The sequence below is a fragment of the Telmatherina bonti genome (genome assembly GCF_933228915.1).
Source record: "Telmatherina bonti genome assembly, chromosome: 2".
NCBI lineage: Eukaryota > Metazoa > Chordata > Actinopteri > Atheriniformes > Telmatherinidae > Telmatherina > Telmatherina bonti.
This window is the reverse complement of record NC_136620.1, coordinates 20,482,230-20,505,536: the sequence shown is the minus strand read 5'-3', so window position 1 is coordinate 20,505,536 and position 23,307 is coordinate 20,482,230. Positions and strand designations below refer to the sequence as shown.

The window sequence follows — 23,307 nt, the reverse complement described above, 5'->3', positions numbered from 1 at the left end:
CGCCAGGGGTTGGCCCGAGAGCTCCCGGTACCTTCCAAGGAAAATAAGCGGTGTGACATCAGGGCTTTGTTTCAGTGGTGAGGCCCCTTCTGTTTGTGTTTAATATCGCTCTGAGAGAAGACGAAAGAGGGCCAGCCAATTTCTCTGGCCCTGACTGCTGAGCCTGGCGCTTTGGCGGTGAAGCGACGGTGGTCTCGTGTGTCTGCAGCGCAAAACTCTGCCCAACTCTCTCAACTCTTTTTCTCCGTGGCGCTTTCTTTGCTGTTGGATCTCTGGTCCCAGGAGACCTCGCAGTTTTGACTACGGGGAAATCAGATCTCACAACACTGGGGGCCACTTTGGGTTAAGGGGCCAGAGAGAAAAACAAAGATGGAGATGGCGGGGAAGATATGGAGAATCATTTCTGGAACTAGACACAAGACAAGTCGAGAGAGTTAAGGAGAGATCAAAAGCTCACAGAGTGAAACAAAGGCAGACATTTTGTGGTGGTGGTGGTGGTGGTGGTGGGGGGGGGGGGGGGGGGGGGGGGGGGGGTATGGATGAGGTGAGAGTAACAAAAAATGAGAGGAAAGAAAAAAAAAGGAGAAGAGGGAATTTACTGAGGACCAGCCACGTCTGGGTGGTTTTCCTGAAGACAGGCTCTTTGATACTCCAGCACTCACACTCCAATGCATTGAGACAGGGGTTGACAGTGGTTTCAGGCAGCGGTTTGTCTGGCCAGCTAGCTTTGATTTAGAAGACCCTGGACTCTGAGCCGACTATGTGACTCTTTGATTTCTGTAAAGTACTTTGGATGAAAAGTCAGTACCTTTTTGCTTTCATTCTTTGTAAGGTTTTAGTCCAACTCAAACACTTTCCATGTGTTTTCATTTACTTTTGTTATGTTATTTTTATGCTCTTTTCAATTTTGTATTGTTCAATCACTTGTCCAAATATGTATAGTATGATTAGTCTACACCTATTTAAAAATGACTGATCTTTCCTCTGATTTAATGTCGCTTAAGGTGCTTAACTCTTGTATGTTCTGATTTTGGGTTAACCAGATCTATCTGAAGTTTTCCTCTTCTTTAAGATTTACCATTGTTTCTGCTTTTTTGCTGTTCTGTGTTATGATATAACATATACCCAAATACTAATCCAATTTATTTGTTTACAAGTTCTGTGTTTAAATCATGACGTTCTTACAGTCTCAGTTTGCTTGAGGAATCCGCCTGTAAACAACAAGGAACATTGATAAGTATGCGAACAGTCACACCAGTAATAGAGACAGCTACCTACATGTGCACAAGATTACAAAACAGGTCTATTCTTGGCATTACCTTACACTCATCCTTCACTTCTCTTTGTAAAAACTTTACTTTGTATGCACCTTTCAAGTAGGATGTTGAAACCTAAAGTCTCATAACTGTCAACCCCAAGATAAAGATATACTAAGTAGCTCATGTATTTATCATGTAAGATATCTTTTTAAGCTTGCCTTGTGTCAATAACTAGAGAATTCAACCTTATTATGTATTTCCCCCTATGACTTATAGCAATCTTTTATATTATATAAGTACTGGAGATGGAGATGTGAAAAATTTGGCCCAGAATTTTTCTGCAGTTGCAGATGACATGCACCCTGCACAGCAAGATGTTTCATGAATATGAAGGATTTTTACAGTCAAAAAGAGCAATGTGAAGAGGAATAGGTGAAAAGCATGCAAATGGATGGCTTTAGCAGAGAAATTCACCAATACACACTTTATTTGGGTCATTTAAAAAGGACTGAAAAGACAACTGAGTCATTGTGTAAAAACTTTGTGCTTTGCTTAGAAAGTTTCTACCTTTGTTTATCAGGATATATATAAAAGACTCAAAAACATCTGTTTTTATTTTTTGGTTTTATTTCTAGATGATAATGGATATACAAGATGCTCCCAGCATCTGTTAAAAGAATAAGTGTCCGATATGGAATGTAGATCATCTAAACTAAAAAACATTTTGCTGAGAAAACCTTCCTGATAAATACCTCCAACAATTCTCCCACACATGCATTTGTTTCCATACGAGCTCTGGGTTCCTTTGGCTCAGACACACACCCAGCAAACCTCAGAAGATACAGCAAGTAAGAAGGAGGAGATTTAAAAAAAAAAAAAAAAAGAGAGTACAAGACAACAGGATCATGGTTGTGTGAGTGTGTGTGAGGAAGAAAAAGAGAGGATGAAAGAGGAAAGCCACTGACTAGCTTCTGGCGAGCGATGTTAATAGCCTGTCGGTTTTACTGGTTTCTTCTCTTTTTTTGCAGCAGCTGTATGCCGCACAGCTGGCAAGCATGCAGATCTCACCAGGAGCCAAGATGGGTCCCCTCCCACAGGCTCCCAACTCCTCCGGTCCTCTTTCTCCTTCCACCCTCAAGAGCGAGAAACGAGCATCCAGTCCTGTCAGTCAGATTAAGGTAAGTGCAGTGCTGCAAATGTTGTTAAAGCGTTGATGCCGAAAGGCAATTAAATGATTCAACAGAACACACACGGGTAAAGGGATGGACGGGTAAGAAGATGATCTGTTGTAACATCAACAAATCGTCAGCAGTCCTTCAGTATTGCCTCTGTTAGAAAAAAACAGCATATTAACATTTGCAAAGCAAAACGACGGCTAAAGGAAAGAAAGAGTTGGGAAAAGCTGTGATGGGAAAACGCTTAAAAGTGATGATCAGCACGAGTCAAAGCGAGAGGCTGGAAATTTGGAGGTTGTTGAAACAGCGCCGTGCGCATGGCCCTGTACTCTTCATCGTCAATTAGTAACAGCTTATTTAAAAGTCACACACTGATACACACATGCACACACTGACTCTGGCTCTGGCTGCTGTTTGGCAGGAGCCCAGACCCCTTCAGTGGAGGGAGCGTACGCCTCATCTTTACTCTGCAACGAGGCAGTAATGGGAACCACGTGTGTGTGTGGGGCACAGCTGCAACCGGCGTCACAATAGACGGGCGTCAGAGCTCACCACACTCAAACAGTAGTGCTGTACCCTCTGAGTACCCCAGCATCCACTAACCTGTGTGTATACTCTCCCCACTTTGGCATGTCACATGCAGCCCGACTCCCCCTGCCCTCCCCCCTCCCTGCATAAACCCCTCTCAATACTTCCTCAGCTGAGCCTGGGTTTCGAGTTAAAACCATGTTCATTATGTGTTTGCTACCACTGTAAGACCTGCAGTCAGGCGGTGCTGACGTCCAGCATTTTACTTCTTGTCTCACTGACAAAAAAGCTTTTGTCCAGATGAGAAGGAATTTTCAACTTTTGAGCAATCTTCTTTTTTTTTTTCTTCAATTTAGTGGAAATTATTGACTTAAAGCTAACAGGATTAACTTATAAGTTTGTGAAACCATGACTTAAATGAGTGAAATTACTTGAAAAGATGGTTAGCCACAGTTGAAAACAAGCAGCTGTGTTTTGTTTCCAGGTATAATTGAAAGATAGATAAACGTTCATACAATACATCTGCCAGAATCTGTCTGAAACATATTTACAACGAGAAGCAATGGGGCTCAGACCTCCGCCTTTTTAATATTTTCCAATGTTTGTGGGAATTATTTTGAGTTAGAAGCTCGAAATGATGAATCTGTCTGTAACTTTTTGAGTTAAGTTGCTCTGTCTTGACAGAGATAATAATAGTTGTTAGTTACATTACTATAATAATTACTATAGTCATTACTATAATAACTACAGATAATAATAATAATAATAATAATAATAATAATAATAATAATAATAATAACAATAACAACAACAACAACAATCATAATCATAATCATAATCATAATCATAATCATAATAAATCAATTTATTTCTTATACTTTATATACTCTGTATTCTACATATAATTTCACTGTTTTATGAGGCTGGGTTGGGATTTGGAGAGAGGCAAAGTATATCATAAATAAGCCATTGGTCTGTCACTTTCCCAACAGACAGATACAATAAGCCATGCATGCTTACTGTTACAGCTTTAATATCATCATTTCACCCAGCATTATGTCTTTGGACTGTGAGTATGACGTCCATGTTAAAGCCACCGTAAGTACTGCATGTTACTGGCTTCTATTAGCTGCACATCAGTGAGGCATCTGCAGCATAGTTCCACCACTTTGTAAAGTCAAAACAAACTAAATTCCATGTTGCAAGAAAGATATTTTGCATAAAGATAAAAACCTGTTATTAGGTTAGTCAGCTATTAAACTATTGATCCAAGGTTGCAGATCACAATATGTCGTATTACAACGTAACAACTGATCAGTGTTCAACTGACTACAGATTTACATCAAGGTGGGACTTTGATCTTTTACAAGTTGAATATGTCCATCAACTCTTCTGCCAACAGGAGGAAGTATCCACACAGCCACTGAACCTCTCAGCCAGACCTAAGACAGCCGAGCCTCGTCGCTCTCCAACGTCCCCAACACAGGGTCTGTTCTCCGGAAGCAAGACCAGTCCTACCAGCATGGGCAAAGGTCGCATCCCCAGTCCCATTTCCAACATGGGCAGGAATAACTCTCTGGGTAGGTAATACATACATGAAATACAGAAGGAGTGTTGCTGACATTTTGAATGCCAATCTCAAAGATATGATTAAAAAAGGAAATGAAAACTCTTCACGCACAAACTCTCATGCCCACACACACACACACACCCACACACCCACACACACAACTACCTCACTCACATCTGTACTGTACATCCATCCAGAGCTCCTACACTACATCATGTTGTCTTCCCTCTAACTGGAAAACAAAAACAACACCCACCCAAACACCCCCCCTCCACCACCCACAGACAGACTGAGCAGAGTTGCATGTGCCTGAAAGCCTGCAGACACCTCACCCTCACGAGGAGACCTGTGTGTGTGTGTGTGTTTGTGTGTGTGTGTGTGTGTGTGTGTGTATTCTGAGTGAGTGTTTGTGTTTTACAGGAGTCCAAAGCCCTGTATTTAGCCCCAATGAAAACCCCGGCAGCGGAAACAGTGAAACCCAGCACACGTTATTTGGTTTTTAAGAGCTTCCTCACATTATTGTCTGCCCGCGCTAGACCTTTTATGCCCCTACCTCTGCTATCTGTTATTAAGGCCAATCTAAAGCCTCTCATTATATCCCCCCAGAAAACAATTTCACCAGCTCCTCTGGAGTGGCTTTGAGGACGCAACACTTGTGTTCCCTGCAAAGTTATTTTTTGCCCGTTTTAATGGCCACCCAAGCGTACAGAGCTTCCTACTTGTCTGCTAATTAAACGAGGAGGGCGACGGAAACTTTGCTTCCTTTTATTTCTTTTCTTTTTTTTTTTTTTTTATTCTTCAAATCAACTTTAACTTCAAAAGTGTGAAACACATAAACAAGGGGGAGGAGACTCTGTCACGTTTACACAAGTGGACTGAAAAACATGTGGCTATGGGATGATATTGAATAATACCAGTCTTATAAAGTTATTCTAACGAAATCTGAAGCAGTGGAAGATTACAGTAATCTCGGGTTACATCGACACATTTTCATCCAAGTCTGCTTAATTCAAATGAGATACACAGGTTATAGGATATCAAGTTATTATTATTTGTTATTTGATTAAACTTCTGTGAATATATCCTTTAAGTCCTCCTGTGTCCTGTGCAGACATCCTGTCCAGCCTCAACTCCACAGCCCTGTTTGGTGACCAGGATGCTGTGATGAAGGCCATCCAGGAGGCCAGGAGCATGAGGGAGCAAATCCAGAGAGAGCAGCTCCACCATCAGCAGCAGCAACAGCAGCCGGGACATCAGAGTCTGGAGGCCAAACTATCTGCGCTCAGCAGCATGAGCCTTAACAACGGCAACAAGGTAAGATGTGTGTGAAGATGCACGCACACGCACGGCTTACTGATATGTGTATGAAAACCATATGGTGTGATTGCAGTGGACGTTTTTTTCATGGTAGGTACAAAATTTTCATTCACTTAATAGGTTCACATAATACTAAACAGCTCTGTTTTTGTAAAAAGTACTGAAAGGTTTTCTTAATTCTGGGAGTATGATCAGTAATTATGTGTCCTTCATGCTTTGATTGTCCTGTAAACTCCTCTTTCTTCTGTTACATTTTCTTCTGGATCACCTTGGCTGTGTGTTGTAGGTTTCTCCTTAGCTAGCATGTCAGTGTGAGGAATATTCCTGTATAATATTTAGTGTCATTTGGCTTGGGCTGCAGCTCTTAAGGACTTCTCATTTCTCCTCTCATCTCAACGGCCACCCAGAAGCCAACAGCTTTGAAGAGGGAGCAGCTGGGCCAATGACAAGTGATGGCTTTGGCATGTTAGTGTGTGTATGTGTGAGTGTTTGTGCGCCTCCCCTGACTGAGTGAGTGCTTTTTTGGAGAGGAGATGATGTTAACATTAGTGTGTGTCCATGTGTGTATAATGCAGTCCATCTCTCCACTTGGCCTGGAGGGGGGTGGTCCCGGCCTCAGGGTCTTAGCCCAATTAAAGGGCCTTTTCTTGGGGAACATGCCTCTTCCCCCTCCGCTCTCACCTCTTCCCCTGCTCATCTCTTCCCCTTGGGTTGAAGGAGACAGGGCCTTTGTACCGAGATCCTCATATCCACTGGGAAATGCATATTCTAAAACATCTTCAGTCGGCCTGGGCAGCCAGTCGTAGATGCTAGGGATCAGGCATTCAGAGAAAACACCAGAAGGAACATGATTCGACTGGCTCTCCTGCGCAATTGACCCCGCGTTGCTTGAAAGGATGAGGAGAAGAGGGGGAAGGAAAGGAGCTCATGAATTTTTCAGGGGGTGGAGACTTTGAACCCACCAACCCCAAGTAGGTCATGATTGGTGCACTCCAAGGATGGACTGTTTTGAATTTTTTGCACTTGTTTGCCTGGCATCTTTAGGAAGAAAACATCCAAAAATCTTGCAAAATATGTTGCTGCTGCACTGGCTCGCAGTCCCAAGCTGATCTTTTTTATAGATCATTATACTAGTAAATACTGAAAAAACTCATAAATATAAATTATATGACAACTTATGCTAATAAATTGTTTAATAAGGTTTAATGTAAGTTGTCTGCTGCAAGTCCAGCAAAATAAATATATATATATCACCCATTTAAGATACGCTTATGCTTAAAAGAGCTTTTTTTTGTTGTTGTTGTTTGTTTAAAGTTTCTTGAAGTTATTTTTTAAATAATCCGTCATTGAGGTCTTGCAGGGAAATCCATATTCTCTTAAAGCGCTGTATTTTCTAACTTTATGAGAACAAAACCAAAGCAATGCAGTAATTTGGTTTATGGCCGCATCCTCACTAATAAAAAGTTCATTCGGAAAGTTTCCTGTAATTGTTTCCGGTTCAAGGATGACAGCAGGCCTTGGTGTTTGTTGTCACTTTGTTATCCGTTACCTAACAACAGGCACTCAAAGACTCTTTCATTTTAGCTGTAAATGCATCATTTTTTCATTGGAAAAGAGTCTTTTTTTTATTCTTTTTTTTTTTGTGTGTGTGTGTGTTTTTTTTTTTTTTGTTGTTTTTTCTATTTGCTTTTTTTCCCCTGAAGTGCTCAAAGACTTTGCTCTGTCTTAAACAATTCATGGATGGAACTTGCTGGAGACTTGAATGTGTGACTCACCCTTTCCACCTCAGGAGGCAACAGGACCAGCACTTTTTTCTTCACCTTGGACTTGTGTGCAATTCTCTGTTCATCAAATAAATCTTCTCCCACTGTGAAACTTTGAGGCTCCACCCAAGTTTTTCTCCTTTACGACACAGTCCTAACACAGCATATTTGCCTTCATTGCAGTGGAATAAGGCAAGTGCTGTAAATAATATCCAAGTGTAATGTGCAATGTTGAGCTATTTATTGCTCACGCTGATTGGACTCCAGTGACGTGTGACTGGATGCGTTTGTCTGTATTTTGCTGTGTGCTTGTGTATTTTTGTACCACAGTGTTCATTTCAAGAATTGACTACATAGACATTTCCCTGAGAGCTGAAAGTGATCCCCTGCTCTTGAGTGTGTGCGTGTGTGTGTGTGTGTGTGTGTGTGTGTCCTGGCTCTGCATTGGCCTTGGCCACGTTAATGTCATTATAGCTGGTGTACAGACGAGAGGCCTGGCCAGTTCGTGGCATTGTTGAGTATCACCTTACGCTTACGTTGCTTCCAGCTGGCCAGCGGCTGCCAAAACTCACCGAAATAGCCCCTGTGTACGACTGTGTGGGTGTGTACATGTACGCCTGTGTTAAAGACTGCAATCGTTTGTGTGCAGCTTTTTCATTTCAACAGTCACAAAACAGTCTTTTAACCCACCTAAGGGAAAACACCGGGGCTTTAAAGACTGGCACGTGACTTAGCTAACATATTATGTGATGACAGGCTGAAATCATGCACATCTCACTTTACAGAATAACAATATATCTTTAAATTTGGTTAAAGTGATGCCCAGTCACCTTTACTTTATAGTATAAAAATAAAACTGTGCTTTGAACCACTAGGAGTACTTTTTCTGTTTCCAAAGGAAATTAATAGGTGATGTTAGTTATTGCAGATAAATATGCAGGATAATTAAAGAGTAAAAAGCAGCTTTTAGTCCAATATTTGTTATGTCACCATGGATAATATTGGGCATGCACACATTTAATTAACAGACACATCTACATATGATGCATGTAATGATGGCAATGCATGAATTTCTTTCAGTATCTCTGCTGTTTATGTTAATAAACCACTGAGGTTAACTTTGTTCTTTTTTAAATGTGGGATTGTGTGAAGTAATCATGAGTAGTTAGTGTCACAGCAGCCAGGACACTCATATAAAAGAACCAGAAAGAAACTTCAAATAAGCCCATTTTCATCAGATATATTTGCTATTCCAGCAAAATTATATTGCAGATTAGTATCTTTTACATAGTTGTTTTACTTTGTTAGTGAAGAACATTGATGTTGCTACGCACCTGCAGCCCCCAGACAATGTCTCTTTTAACGGATCAGCTCTGCCTCACAATGCTCTTGTTTTGATACAAAAATGACAACTATAATAAAAATCAGCAAAAAAGCCTTGAAAAGCAGAAAGAATTTTTAAAACTCTGCCTGTAGAAGTAATTGTTAGCGGTGAGTTACCCACTGCTTATTAGACAGGCTATGGCACTTATCAGGATACACCATCTTTAAGAATATAGTGACAGGAATAAAAATACCATTCAGATTCAAATGTTCATACAGTGTAAAAATAACATCAGATTAAACTACTATTTGGCATTTTGTATTTTGAACTGAGATTATTTGCTCTTGTGGGCCACCATTCTGAATGATCATCTTAGCCTCATCATCAGAATCCCTTCCTTATTCTTCATAAGTCTCCCAGTTGCTGTCTACTGTTGGTAAAACACTGTACACATGTACGTGCTTAATACAAAGAACTGATCAAATTTATTTTAGTAAAGTCTCGGCCCTCATCCAGCATGAACATTCTTGTTACTGTCTGAAACATACATTCTTGTTACTTTATGTGACATTTTGACAGGCTATTTGAACAGTATTTTAATTTACCACATCACTACAAAACAGATTCTTGATTTATTTTATGGCCCATTGTAGAGAAAAGTCCTTTTGTCTGTTCTCTGTCAGCCAGTCAGGATACTTTAGTAAAGGAGAATCAGTCTAAAGGCTTAAAAACCAGGGAAGGATTGATTGTATAGAAGTTTATACTGGCTCTGCTGGTAAGTTTGGTCTTCATAAGATGTAAGCCTGTGAAACCAACAGCTCAGACTGTTCCAAGTAATGATTAAAGGTTGACATAATGTTGCATTTGAAGCTTGGATGATGAATATTATTATAATGTATACTACAAAGCTGAGTCTGGCACCTACAAATAAACTGTGAGTGTCTATGTCTTTGGGAAAAAAGCCTCTAGGGGGAAAAGGGATGCTGGGGGTGTATTAAGGGTTTAAATATGAAGAATTGTGAAAAAAAAAAGAAGAAGAAGAGGGGAGTGGGGGGGGGGGGGGGGGGGGGGGGGCAAAACAGAACAGGTAAGACTGACAGCTCTATCAGAACACAGCAAAGTGTGGACAAAGGAGAAGAGTGAGTGGGAGTAGGGGGAGTGAGAGCTTTTTTTTTTCACTTGTCCTGTGCAGCATCAGTTTGCCAAACTTGATTGGTCCAGGAGGAGACAGTAAACGGTTGCGGGTCAGCTGGAGACAGGCTGCGCTGGCAGAGGGCGAGTTGTAACTGTGGTAATGAGCTCAATGCAGTATGAATTAAAAGAAAAGGAAAAAAGGAAAACACAGCAAAGTTTGGAGTGTTACCCTGGCAACAGTGGAGAAATGCAAACGCCAAGAAGAGAACAAACCAAGCAGAACAAAAAGAGTCGGGTGACTCTTAAATTTAGAAATATACACGCAGCAGCAAGGCGTGCAGAAGCCAGTGAAAGCAACGATGTGTTGAAACTACTGCGGCTGGACTGATCTCATTTGTTTCGGGGGTATTTGTTTGTTCAGATTAAAATTTTAAAAGCAAAACGCTTGCCTCTCTTTTCGGCTTTTGTACTCGATACAAGTGGAGTCTACTGAAAGGAAAGAAAAATCTAATCTATAATAGTGCTCTGAAAGGCAGCAGTCCAGTTTAAAACCAGCAGGCATGCAGGCCAAACCTATTTCAATCTTGACTAAACAAAAGGAAGACAGCTCCTTATTGCATTTGCCGCAAGAACTTTTAAGAAGACCAAAAGTAGACCAACCGCAGGGAATATTTGCAGATTTTGACCCAGGTCTGCTGTTAATCTGTAGTTTGGATCCTTCTACCGCTATTGATGCTGTCTTAGACTGTTTTCCAAAACCCCAACCCTCCTCTGCATTACTTTTCCACTGGTCTCCTCCCATTCACCAGAAACAGTCATACATCTCTAGCTACTTAGTTTGTTTAGAAATTATGCGACATCTGACATCCAGCTTTTATAACACGGTGCCAAACTTCAGCTCGCTTGAAGAAGTAGCATCGTCTGGGGCAGCTTTCAACAGGCCCCCATATCCCCCCTTAATAAGCCTAAAAGTGGATTGTCTGGACTAGTCTTTTTTTTTTTACTTCCTCTTTTCTCTTTTGCTCCCTCTATCACTCTCTGTCCTTCCCTCCCTCTCCCTTTTCTTTGGTCCTTTGTTAGGCGGTTGCTTCCTGCGGTGAGCATGGCACTGCCCAGGCACATGTTCTGTGGTGGGCCTGATTACAGTCCTGCTGTAGTGCTGACATTGGCCCGCACCGACTCCTCATCTATAAACACACACACACACACACACACACACACACACACACACACATGTTGGCCTCTAAGTTCCACCAACTCTGCCAGCGGCTACCGCGGCATGACTTCACCCGGCAACCATTCTTTGCGTCAAACAAAATGCCTCTGTCACCAGAAAAAGTAGTGGTGCGGGGAGGGAGGTGGGGGAAAGAGGTAAGAAGAAGAGGGGAGGGGAGAGGAGTGGAGCGCGGATGTGCAGTAGCTGTGCGAAGGCTTTCAGTGTTTTCAGAGACAATTTCGGAGTGCGGTGGGGTAATTTTTAGCTGGAAGGCCCTAAGGCAAGCCTGTTTTAGAAGTTATTTGTCTTAGAAGTGGAGTGGCAGGCAGTTGGGCTGAAGCAGACGGAGCGAATGATGATGAGAGGCTGGAAAGACAAGGATTAGCATCGCCTCAAGGAGGGAATGTCTTGTATATTAGGTTTCTGCATGAACCACTTTTATCTTTTGGTGATTTGATGAGATACTCAGAAAAAAAGATGAAAAGAAGAGGTTGCTGGAGTTTTCTGTATATGTCATGTTCAGTCCATTTTACTGCCACTGTTAGAGATGTCCGCAATGACTCATCTTAAAAGGTAGCAACATAATTCAGTCACTTTAAGTGATCTGCAAATGCACATGTTTTGCTCAGGAATCTCCATCTCTGAACCTGTAAGACCAGTGTCCTGCAGGTTTTTAGATGTTTACCTGCTGTAACACAGCTGGTTGAAATAAAACAGTTCTCCAACAGCTTGCTGTCAAGTTCTGCACAAGCCTCATGACGACCCATTAATCTGACATCAGTAAATTGTAGGAGGGAAATGTGTAAAAAGTGTAACTTTAGAAACATTTTCTTACATCTTAGGAGCGGCTGCACTATGAAACACTCAGCCAGCACCTGGGGAAGCTTGGAGAGGACGCTGGGAAGATGGTCCATCGAGTTATTGACCTCACAAGACCAGAGGATCTGGATGGTGAGCACTTCTGTTGTATATGTCTCTTCTTCCTCCTCTTCTTTTTTTTCTTGTTTTTACATTTTCTTACACTCTATGATCTTCCTGTGACTCATTACTTATAGTCTGTAAATCAAAAACTCGTGCATATGTGGAAAGCAAGGTAAGAAATGTACATTTTAAAAATGAGTTCAGGCTAAAAAGACAGGAAATACAAGTGATTTGTAACCCAGTGAGCCACCGTACAAGTCTGTTAGGTATTCACGCTGCATTCAGCAAATGCAAATATTTATTGTGCTCTTCAAGAAGTCATAGTCAGAGGCACCCACAACAGCTAAATAGAGTTTGAATCAATATGTTTGCGCCCTTGTAAATTTAAATTGACATTATTCCTGGAAGTTTATGTCCAGAGGCATAATTCCCCTTCTTCAAGTGTCTGTGAGATGACGTCCCACCTAGTGTAGGTTTAGGCAGCGAGTTCACTGGAGATATGATCAAAGACAAATACCGTCCATTTCCAAGCAGTTATATAAATATTAAATATTCTATGAAATAAATAGAAAGTATGTAATGAAATACTGTCACGTAGTATTGTCTAAGTACCTTTCAGCCGTGACCCACCTGTTTCTCATACAGCTTCATTGTTTACAGACTGTGAGAAGCTGTGGAGTACTTATCATGGTTTCGTTTAGTTGAAGGAGTAAACACGGGAGCAAGCAAACTGACTACAGTGTACATATAGTTCATGTTTGTTTGTGTCAAGATAGGATGGGGGGGGGGGGGCAATCCGGTCAGACCCCACTGGACTTTTGTTATGCTTTTGTTGCACATCCTCTTTCATAAAAAGCAAAGATAAAAAATCATAAAGAAAACTGAAAGTCAGTTCTGCGTTGTGTTTTTTTAAATTAAAATTAAATTTATTTTATTTATCAAAATATGAACTGGACAATTAGTGCTAAATGAGAAATGTCTCTGATCTATCACCTAGGGAGTAATATCGCAGAGGCACGAGTATTCAGGGAGGCACGTGGCAGGAACAACAACGAGCCCCACATCAAGAGGCCCATGAACGCCTTCATGGTTTGGGCCAAAGACGAGAGGAGGAAGATCCTGCAGACTTTCCCAGATATGCACAACTCAAACATCAGCAAGATCCTCGGTGAGATTTTAGAGATTTTTCTTTGATCAGCAAACTTTTGGGTGACTTTATTTATTTCCTTGTTATAGATTTCATTACGTGTTCTGTTCTTCTGTGCTTGCAACAAACGGAGACATTCACTTTGTCTTCCGCCAGGCAGGAATTTATATACATTTACAGTGAAAACAGAACCTTTATGAAATGTATACGCTTTATCAAAACAATCAGGCTTAAATGATGGTGTGCGAACTACCTACAGAGCATATTTGCAGATCTCATCAATATAAGCCAATTTGTGTTCATCTTTTTTCTCTGTCAGTTTCACACGGCTCTATTTAAGGTGAGCATGTGTGCTCATTAGGTTACCCTCCCGCAATATTCCACAGTTCACAGGGTTTCTTACCAACAAGCTGCAGATTATGAGAAGGACTAATGTGTTTTTCAGCCAGGAACACTCCACACACAGAGCTCCACTGTGTCAGCTTGACTAGTGTGATGGATGCATTCAGTTAAAATCCGTGTGGATTCTAACCTCCTCAACACAGATATCCATTCACAAGGTGCTGAGCATAACGGATGTTCATGAAACGTTCCTAAGACCTCCACTGTCCAACGCAGAGCTGGAGTAAGCTTGAGGGTTGCTGAATATAAACGCTTCTCCTGAACATCGTGAACAAATTGGCTGTTATTGACCTGGAATTTTGAATGGGAGTCCTACAAAGCTGCATTTTGTTTCCTTTAAAATGTTTCCTGAATTTTTAAGATAATTTTTTTTTTTTTTTTTGCTTTTAAAATTCTGGTGATGTTTGTAAAAGGGCTGAGTTTAAAGTCGGTCCTTCTTTTAAAGAGTTTTGACTGAAATTATTCTGTTTAATCTAATGTTTGTTGAAAATATAAAATTAGAATTAATGCAGTTCATTTTAAGGTTCTTTGTTAAGCTTTTGTGACCATGCTTGAACAAAAAAAAAAAAAACGAAATAGCGTACGTTTACATGACCGTATGTATACAGTGCATGCCCCTCCAATTTAATAACACAGCTGGACTCTGGGGAGTGGGTGGGTGGCTTGAAAAAAAAACTCTCCTGTGTTTCCTGTGTCACAGAAAAACAAGAAGAAAAACCTTGATAAACAGAGAAGTGAGGCAGAGTGTATATAATCAGTTGTCAAAGTACTTCACAGATGTGCTGCGTTCCTGCAGTAATGGTCCTGTCCACTTGTTCAGGAGATCCTCTTACCAGGGAACATCACAAGTACACAATGTATCATTCTTCCTCAGCCAAGAGGGAGTAGAGTTGTCCACTCCTGATTTTAAACAGACTAATGGTGTCTGGTCACATTTAAACATCCACGCTTTAGAAACCACCAAAAATGTCAAAATCTGACTCTTGTTTGATTTAATAATGTAGAACACAAGCAATGGCTGCGTTTCCATTACAGTTTTTTTTGCAATATAAAAACATAATTTCTAAAAATTTGACAAACTGCAGTTGTGATTTGTAGGTGTTTCCATTGAACAGTGTTTAAAGTATAAGACACAATTTTTGTAAAATCTCGTTCCCTGGATGAGAGGTTTCTAGAATTTCCAAGAATTGTGGCTCATGCCATGATATTTCAGGGTTTTCCACTTGCTGTGGAAGGTTTGCCACAGCTTTTTGCAGCCCTTCTCCCTCATTTCCTTTTCTAACTCCTTGTAAAACTTCCCATTTTGCTGTTGTTTGCCATTAAGGATGGCAGTCATAGTTTTCCATCCATACTGCGCCATATTTACCTGTTATGAAGTGGTCACATGACCCGCCTGCGTCACGTCTGGGAATGCATGAATGCAAATGAGTGTTTCTATTAAACTTCTGTTATATACTTCCATACGGACACATCTGAAAACCACCTCACAAGAGTGTAAAAACATTTGGTGATATTTGATTTTTTTTTTTTGTTTCAAATTTATGTATTTGGATTTTTTATTTTGGTATTTAGGTTTTCTAAGGGTAATGAAAACGCAGTTACTGACAGAACACTGTTTCATTACATCTAGTTAATGACAAACTGAACCACTTCCATTAAAAGAGTTTGGCAAAGCACCGTCCTTGTTGCTACCGAAGATCACTTAGAGTCCGAAGGTTTACATTTGGTCATCTTCCCCTCAAAATTTTGTCACCTTTTAATATGATTAAATTGAAACTTTCAAGTCAACAAATCAGGTAAATTAAAGTGTGGGAATAAGTACTGAGGACTAACACTTGTAACTGATTTAACAGATTTATTTTACTCTTCATTTAAAAAAGAAGCCACTATTCAGCAGAGAGATTGCATAAACGACAGCAGCGTGTATTCGAACCATCTTACCGATAAGTAATATAAATGCATAATAAAGAGTATTCTCAATGTGGCAGAGATTTAAAAATTAAATGCACAAGCACATGACAGACTACAGACTCATCATTGTTAGCCTGACTGGCGTGGAGGAGACTCGGAAAGAAAAAGGATTAGAGGAAATATTGTCTGTCAGGGAAAATTAACCTGTTAGCAACACAATAAAATGATTTCTAACTTTGTTTTCACAGGGCTGTAAAGTTTGCCCCAGCCTATCAGAATGGAGCAGTGTGAAAGATGGATATTTATTACTGGGATATTAAATACAACTTGAAAGTGCACCAGTCATTTTACATCTTGTAAAATAAAGTAAAGCTACATTTTCAGTTTGAGAAGGAGTGGAATAATAAATCAGGACAGAAATGAAGACAAACTATAAAAGTGGAAAATAAGTCCCATAAGGTGAAGTTACCATCTTTCTTTGGCTGTATTTCAATACTCCATCATAAATTGTCCCACAGTTTTATACACAGCTGTCCTGGGAGCCTGAAGCTGAAGGAGATATACAGCACAGCCTCTATCTGCTTCCAGTCTTACACAATTCTGGCTTTTGTATAACAGAAAGCACTTAATCAAATCTCTCAGTGTGTACTCCTTTCATGTATAATGATCTCCATGCTCCGTTTGACGTTTGTAGTTACACAGCCATTAGTGACGTCCCATTCCTCACCTGCACAAAGCGCATCCAGACAGGAAGGGTAATGCTGCCTATGGATTGGCCATCTCACTTTATCAAAACTACAAAAATCTCATTGTCACCTTTACTATGCAGTGTTTTTCAGCCACTGTGCTGTGGCACACTGATGTGCCGTGAGAGATCATCACGTGTTCCATGAGAAGTTATTCACTTTCACCTAATTGGTCTAAAAAGTTGCACAATGTTCATCCAAACAGGCCCAAGTTTTCTCGGCGAGTAGAGAGAATAATCATAAAATTCCTTTTCTTGTGTTTATCTGTGTTCTATTCAAGATTTTTTTCAGTGAGAAAAGTGTGCCTTGGCTTAAAAAAGGTTGAAAAACACTGACCTATAATATAGACATCAAAGGAACTGGAGAATTTAATCAGCGGTGCATTGGTGATAAAAGAAAGACAGAAAAATAGCTTGTAGGGCACAGCTTTTAATGTGGTTCTTCACTTGTGTCTAACAAAATACTCTGCGGTAAGCTTTTCAGACACATTTCCACAAAATATCATGGAAAAGTTTGATGATAAGACACTGAATTTGCACTTAAAGGTTGAGTTGCTGTAGCCGTTAAGACAAAACTTGTTACACTAATGAAGAATCTCCACCATGTTGCTTCAGGCTCTCGCTGGAAAGCCATGACAAATCAGGAGAAGCAGCCATACTACGAGGAGCAGGCCCGCTTAAGCAAGATCCACTTGGAGAAATATCCCAACTACAAGTACAAGCCCCGGCCCAAGAGAACCTGCATTATCGACGGCAAGAAGCTGCGCATCGGGGAGTACAAGCAGATGATGCGCTCACGCCGTCAGGAGATGAGACAGTTTTTTGTGGGGTGAGTTTTGCCGTGCAGTTTGCGCCTCACCGTTACCGCTAGAGATGTGTTCACCATAGTTTGTAAAGAAAAGCAAATGGGAAAAAAAAAAAAAAAAAAGTAAAACGTACACTGTTATATCCTGATAGTCCTCCTGTTGAATAAATCTCCAGCTTTTACACAGTTGCCTAAAACATGTGAAGCAGCATAAACCACTGCTATGGTGTAATTAAAAGGTGCATTTTTTACATTATTAATTCAAATCTGCAACACTGCACTTAATGTTTGACGGCCTTTGAAAGACGTCCTTCTAGGGATTGTTAAACATTGACCTATGTCGGTGCTTCATGTTTAAAAATGAAAAGGTAAGAAAAGGCCGTTTTATAGATGTAAATAAAATAACTGATGACAGAAATGTTTGCTTTCAGAATTCCAACAATGTATATAAAAGAAAAGCAAAGTGCATCTATATAGATGTAAATGAAAAGTGTAATCACCAAATGCACTACTGTACTGCTTCTTAGAGGAGTTTCAAGGACATTTTATTCAAATATTTCAAAAGTGGTTGTGCACTTTGTGAGGTCTTTTTTCTTTATGTACGTTAGGGGTCTGTGGAGTGACCATCAGGGTTTATTGACCCTTTATGAAAGGTTTGGTACATCCTGTGGTGCAATCTGCAAAATGCTTTAAACATTTCCTGAAGGATTTTACATATTTTTCAGTGTAGTCAGCACAGTAGGGGGAAAACAGTGGCATTGTCTTAATGCGAACCAGCTATGGATGTGTTTAAAGCCATCACAGCGGCCTGTGTATGAGATTGATTTACCAGAGGCCACAGCTTGAATAGGAGTGATTTTTAATAGCTTGTCATTTATTAAATTAGGACAATGCTGGGTGCTTGCGGGCAGTGAAATTGGACACAGACAGACAGAGTGGAATATGAAATGTAAGCAGATGTTTGAGAGGGATTGAGAGTCAGACGTCACAGGCTGAATGCCACATTTACTGTGTGTGGTCAAGTAAATGCAAAAAAAGCTCAAATTCTCCAGGTCTGGCCTTTCAGTTAAAGCTGCGCAGCCAGTCGCTTGCACTTTCCAAATAACTAAACCAGGGCTGCTTTAAAGCATCTAATGTGAAAATGAGTCTGTCAGAGCATACGGCACTAACAGTGTGAGGAGACAGGGGAGGGAAAATTGTTAGGTGAGAAAGGTGACTGTAATTTTCCTGCCTTATGTAGTTAATTTATGGAGCTAGAATGCTATGCATTTACCCTCATTCTGTCTATATCTTTACAGGCTCATTAGCTGATCCTTCTGTGAGCGGGCAGGTAGAAATTCATGTTAGGACATGTGTGACCTGATGAGCTTTGGGTTCAGTTTCAGTGGCTTTCAAAATTAATGTTTTGCTTAAAGCAGTTTTTCAAATGAAGATGAGTCAGTTTCTCACGAGAAGTTTATCTCTTCAGCGTGTACAGAAAATATCTATCTATCTATCTATCTATCTATCTATCTATCTATCTATCTATCTATCTATCTATCTATCTATCTATCTATCTATCTATCTATCTATCTATCTATCTATCTATCTATCTATCTATCTATCTATCTATTAGGTGTGTAACAATACATCAATCTACATCAAAATACTGTATCAATCGTTTGGTTGTTGAGCTAATGACATTGATATAAAATGCAAATATTATTCAAATATTGATACAATAAACATTTATTAACACTATTCTATTTTGTAAATGATTGTATTTTAAGTGTGTCGTTTGCCATTTATTATTGGTCGGTCTTCTTTAAAATGAGCTCTCTCTTTTTTTTTTTCTTTCTTTTTTTTAAAAAATTTACTTAATTTAAATGCCTGAGGTCATAATTAAAAATGTTAATGTTGAACTGTGTTCACTTGCCTATGATATCATTTCATATAACTCATTGTATCCTAAATTGAATCAAATTGAACTTGGATTATGACTGAATTTTTGTTAGCGGCAAACATCAAATCTCTATTAAAATATCTATTTATATAATGTTATAAACATTAACAAGCATTCTTTTATTTTTATTAGTTTTGTTAACATGCTAAAAAGTAATATGGAACATTTAGGCTTTACAATTAAATCTTTTATTTTGGGGGATTTTTTTGTCATTTAACATTTTTTCTGTAACTTTGCACTTAAGCAACACAGTACAGCTGAAACACTGATAATATTTCAGGGTACAGCTAGTTTACTGTGTGACCAGCAGCGTATTAGCATTACAGCAACATTGTTGAAGTTTTGTTTTCTTTTTATATAGTGTGATTGTTTTACCAAAAATAATAAAACATAACATTAGCAACAATTGCTAAGCTAGCAATTAAAATTATGCTAGCTATGTAACTTGCAGTTATTCTATCTGAATAAAATAACAGCATACATATGATAAAACTAAAATAAATTATGTATTATGCGATTGACATATCTTTTCTTTTTAATATAAAGCAGTCAATTAGCAGTTTATTTACTTTGCCACATCAACAAACTGTATATTGTTATTTTCTAAATGAAAACCCTTGTTGCAGACATTAAAAGCTCCTTTTAAATGATGAGCTGACATGTTTATTTTTAGACTTTTTATTCATCTGCTTCATTTTTATTTTATGATGTTATGTCTGTTGTATGTCTTTGGTTTCTATGGGTTTACTTTTGATAAGTTCATATTTTCTTACTTTATACTTTTCTCCTTTCCTTGATTTGACAGGCCTCAGCCACCAATTTCTCTCGGTAACAGCCCAGGGGGTGTAGGAGTTTACCCAGGTGCCATAACTATGGCAACGACAGCAACACCATCTCCACACCTGACTTCGGACTGCTCAAGCAACTCAGCAAGCCCTGAACCCAACATCCCAGTTATTCAGAGCACGTACGGGGTGAAGTCTGAGCCTGGAGGGGGCGGAGGCAGCAACGGTGGTGGTGTTGGAGCTTTGGATCTGCCCAGTAATCCCACCAATGGAGACGATGACATGGACATGTATGAGGATTTTGAGGACGAGCCCAAGTCAGACTATAGTAGCGACCATGAGACACGGGAGGCTGTGAATGCCAATTGAGCATGCTCAGAGTGTCAAATGTAGAAAGAAAAGAACAACTCCCAAAAGACAAAGAGACTAATCTTGAGGACACAGTTCATCACAGAGACCTTTATGCACACTTTCAGGTCATGCTGTATCATGTGCTGAGCATGCCCAGACCTGATGGAAATTCTACAGACATGCCCAGAAAGCTCTTGAACAGCATCATGACTGATACCTGTTGAAGAAGAGGGCCGACGGAGGAAAACGTGGCCTAAAAACACAACCTGAACAATCGTTTAGACATCCAATAGATAATGAACTTCAATTTTCTACTCTTTGACAATCTTAACAGGAGTGAATAAGAAGTGAACAAGGAGAGAGAAGATGAGAGAATGGGACAGAGAACAAATGAGCTACGAACACATCACTGTGTGGTTTGTAACGAGCATGCATGGGTTTTCAGGCATTGCAAATTGCTCTTTGACAGCTATTTGGTCTTAAACGTTTAAGGAGTGTGTTAGTTTTATCATAATGTATTTACTTTTTCGTGTTTTTTTTTTTCATTCTGTTAAATTGACTTCTCTGACAGGTCACTGCCTGTACAAACTCTGGACTGTCGGAACTTGAATTTGAAACGATTTTAATATAAATCCTAGCTCTTGTAATCTTATAGTCTTACGTTTTGTTTTTTGTTTGTTTCTTATAAATACAGTGCTACATCCTTGTTTTTCCTGACAAACTGCTTACATTACATTACTGTTAGATTTTTCTTTTTCTTTTTTTTTCTTTTTTTTTTTAATATCCCAGCTCAGGTATGATGTGCCAGCTTGTGAATGTGTTTTTCTTTTTGTTTGTTTTTTCATACAAAATGAGTGATAGGACTTTTCAAACTTACACTTAAATAAAGGGAGTAAAATCCCCTTTATTATTATTATTATTATTATTATTATTATTATTATTATTATTATTATTATTATTATTATTGTGTAAGGAAGTACCCAGACATTGTACAGATTTCTTCACATGTGCCAAACATTCACATTTACTTGGGATGTTGTCGTCTTAATTTCCAATGCTGCAAAAAAAGTCTTATACAATCAACTTTTTCTATCTGATGAAATGGGTTTTACTTAGTAACTGCTGGCTCCCCTACTGGCCCAATCACAGGCAGCGCTCAGGGAGGATATGTCTTCATCACACTCTTTCACACACACATACATGTCGCCCTCCGGCAGACTCTTTGGCTTTTATTCCTCTCTCCCACTGCATCGGTGTGTTCATAAACCACATAACCCTTAGTTCCTTGAGGCCAAACGCTTTTGCAGTAAATACAGTGCAGTATTAACATTTGAGTTTGTCCCTTTAAATCAGGCTAAAGGTATAGATACTTTTCATCTCAATTTCACTTTAACAATTAATTCCCTTTGTCTTTAAAGTGTACTTTGGGTTCAGCTCGCTTGGCATTATAGGAAGAAGGAGAAAACAGTGCCAGGGAGGCTCTACTGAAGGATGAGAAATCCTAATATTCTGGATCAGCTCACTGTATTGTGTTTGAATCCTACAAGAAAGTACAAAAGTATACTTTGTTTGGGCTTATTCTTTTCTAATATCTTCTTAGCATTATGTTAGAGAGACATATCTCATAAGAGAATTTATGTCATTTTTAAAAATTGGGATTATTAAGTATATTTAAAAGGGGGTGTTTTTTCTATTAGTCTGTTTAAAAAAAAGATTCTTTTCTTACTTGACATGTATATTTTGAGAAAAAATAGATTCTTGAGAATAGAGATTGGACAAGGTACAAAATTCTCAGCCACAACACACCCAGCCAGAGCACAGTTTTTCCACAGTCAGATTCGAGATGTTCCCTTTTCCTCCGGAGCAACCCGGCGCTCAGCACTACGCTCCGCTTGCATTTTTGTTTTTCCTCAGTTTTCTTTTTTTCTTTTAACTCAAATCTCACATTCTTTCTCTGAAAACTCTTCTCTGTTTTTTTTTCTCTTTTCATTGCATTCTTTGCAATTTCTAATACGTTTCTATTTACGAAACCTGTGACCTCGGGGGAGTTCTGAATGCTCTGTTTAGCTGCTTCAGGAGTCTTCTGACTCCAAATTTCTCATCATTACCATATCTGGCAGTTTTTACTTGGAAAATCATCACAAGCTGGGATTAAATGTAGAGTTTAGCTTGCGTCATACATAGACATTTTTGTTAGTGTCACACATCCTAAGCACTGGATATTACTTCTATGTTGTTTCTGGGGGTTTTTGTTATGTTTTCTTTTTTAAGTATTGACTAATGTGAAGTTTGATTTAAAACATGATAAATTAGTCAGAAAAAAAAAGTCATTTTTGGAGCCTTTTACACGACAGACACCAGTAAATTGCCATTTCTTTAGAAACATTTCCTTTATTTAAGCAGGTTGTTTTTTTATTTCTGCAAATCTAGTGCCGCCTGAAGGGGCCCCATCACCTCTTCTCTTTAAAAAAAAAAAGTAACCTCATGCTCTTGTTGGTTGTGACCTGCAGAGGTATTATACACATTTCATGGTCACACACACACATTTTTTTGTGATGAATATTGTATTTGAAATTCAATTGTGCGTTTTAACATTTCATTGTATTTATTAGCCATCTTTGGCTCTAAAAAGTGTCAGTACAACTTGGTGAGAAAGACAATCCAAAAATATATATAAATAAAAAAAAGTAAAGACTTGAGCTTTTTCTTACCAATCTCTCCTTTCATCATTGCTTTTGGAAAGTTTCTATGAATTTTTTTACAAGTTACCTAAAGCTGCTCCTTTGTAGAGAAACGCTTATGGTCGTGTGCACTGAACAACAGCACAAGACACAGGTAGTGCTGCATGATTTTTTGTTTCCACTGCTCTAAATACTGCTCGAACTTTCCAGGGATCTAATAATTTCCAACACAAGGCTTTCTGTTTCCAAAGCGGAGCTATTCCACTCGGTCTTTATAGATTGGTGGCCTATTACAGTAAATGTGGCCTATTGTTCCATTGTGTGTGTGTAT

The 23,307-nt window shown here is 39.3% G+C and overlaps 1 protein-coding gene across 2 annotated transcripts in view; it reads left to right on the top strand.

Annotated features, from left to right (window-relative positions):
• The window catches only part of LOC306767872 (transcription factor SOX-6-like), a 106,768-nt gene extending 83,818 nt beyond the window's left edge, over positions 1 to 22,950 (top strand). For both annotated transcript variants that reach the window (XM_079256021.1, XM_079256020.1), the window contains 7 exons: positions 2,288 to 2,437; positions 4,365 to 4,542; positions 5,644 to 5,846; positions 12,129 to 12,237; positions 13,205 to 13,375; positions 17,028 to 17,241; positions 19,965 to 22,950. In XM_079256021.1, coding sequence (XP_079112147.1) covers positions 2,288 to 2,437; positions 4,365 to 4,542; positions 5,644 to 5,846; positions 12,129 to 12,237; positions 13,205 to 13,375; positions 17,028 to 17,241; positions 19,965 to 20,313 — 1,374 coding nt within the window. In that variant the 3' untranslated portion in view covers positions 20,314 to 22,950. The remainder of the gene's footprint in view (positions 1 to 2,287; positions 2,438 to 4,364; positions 4,543 to 5,643; positions 5,847 to 12,128; positions 12,238 to 13,204; positions 13,376 to 17,027; positions 17,242 to 19,964) is intronic.
• Positions 22,951 to 23,307: the final 357 nt, after the last annotated feature.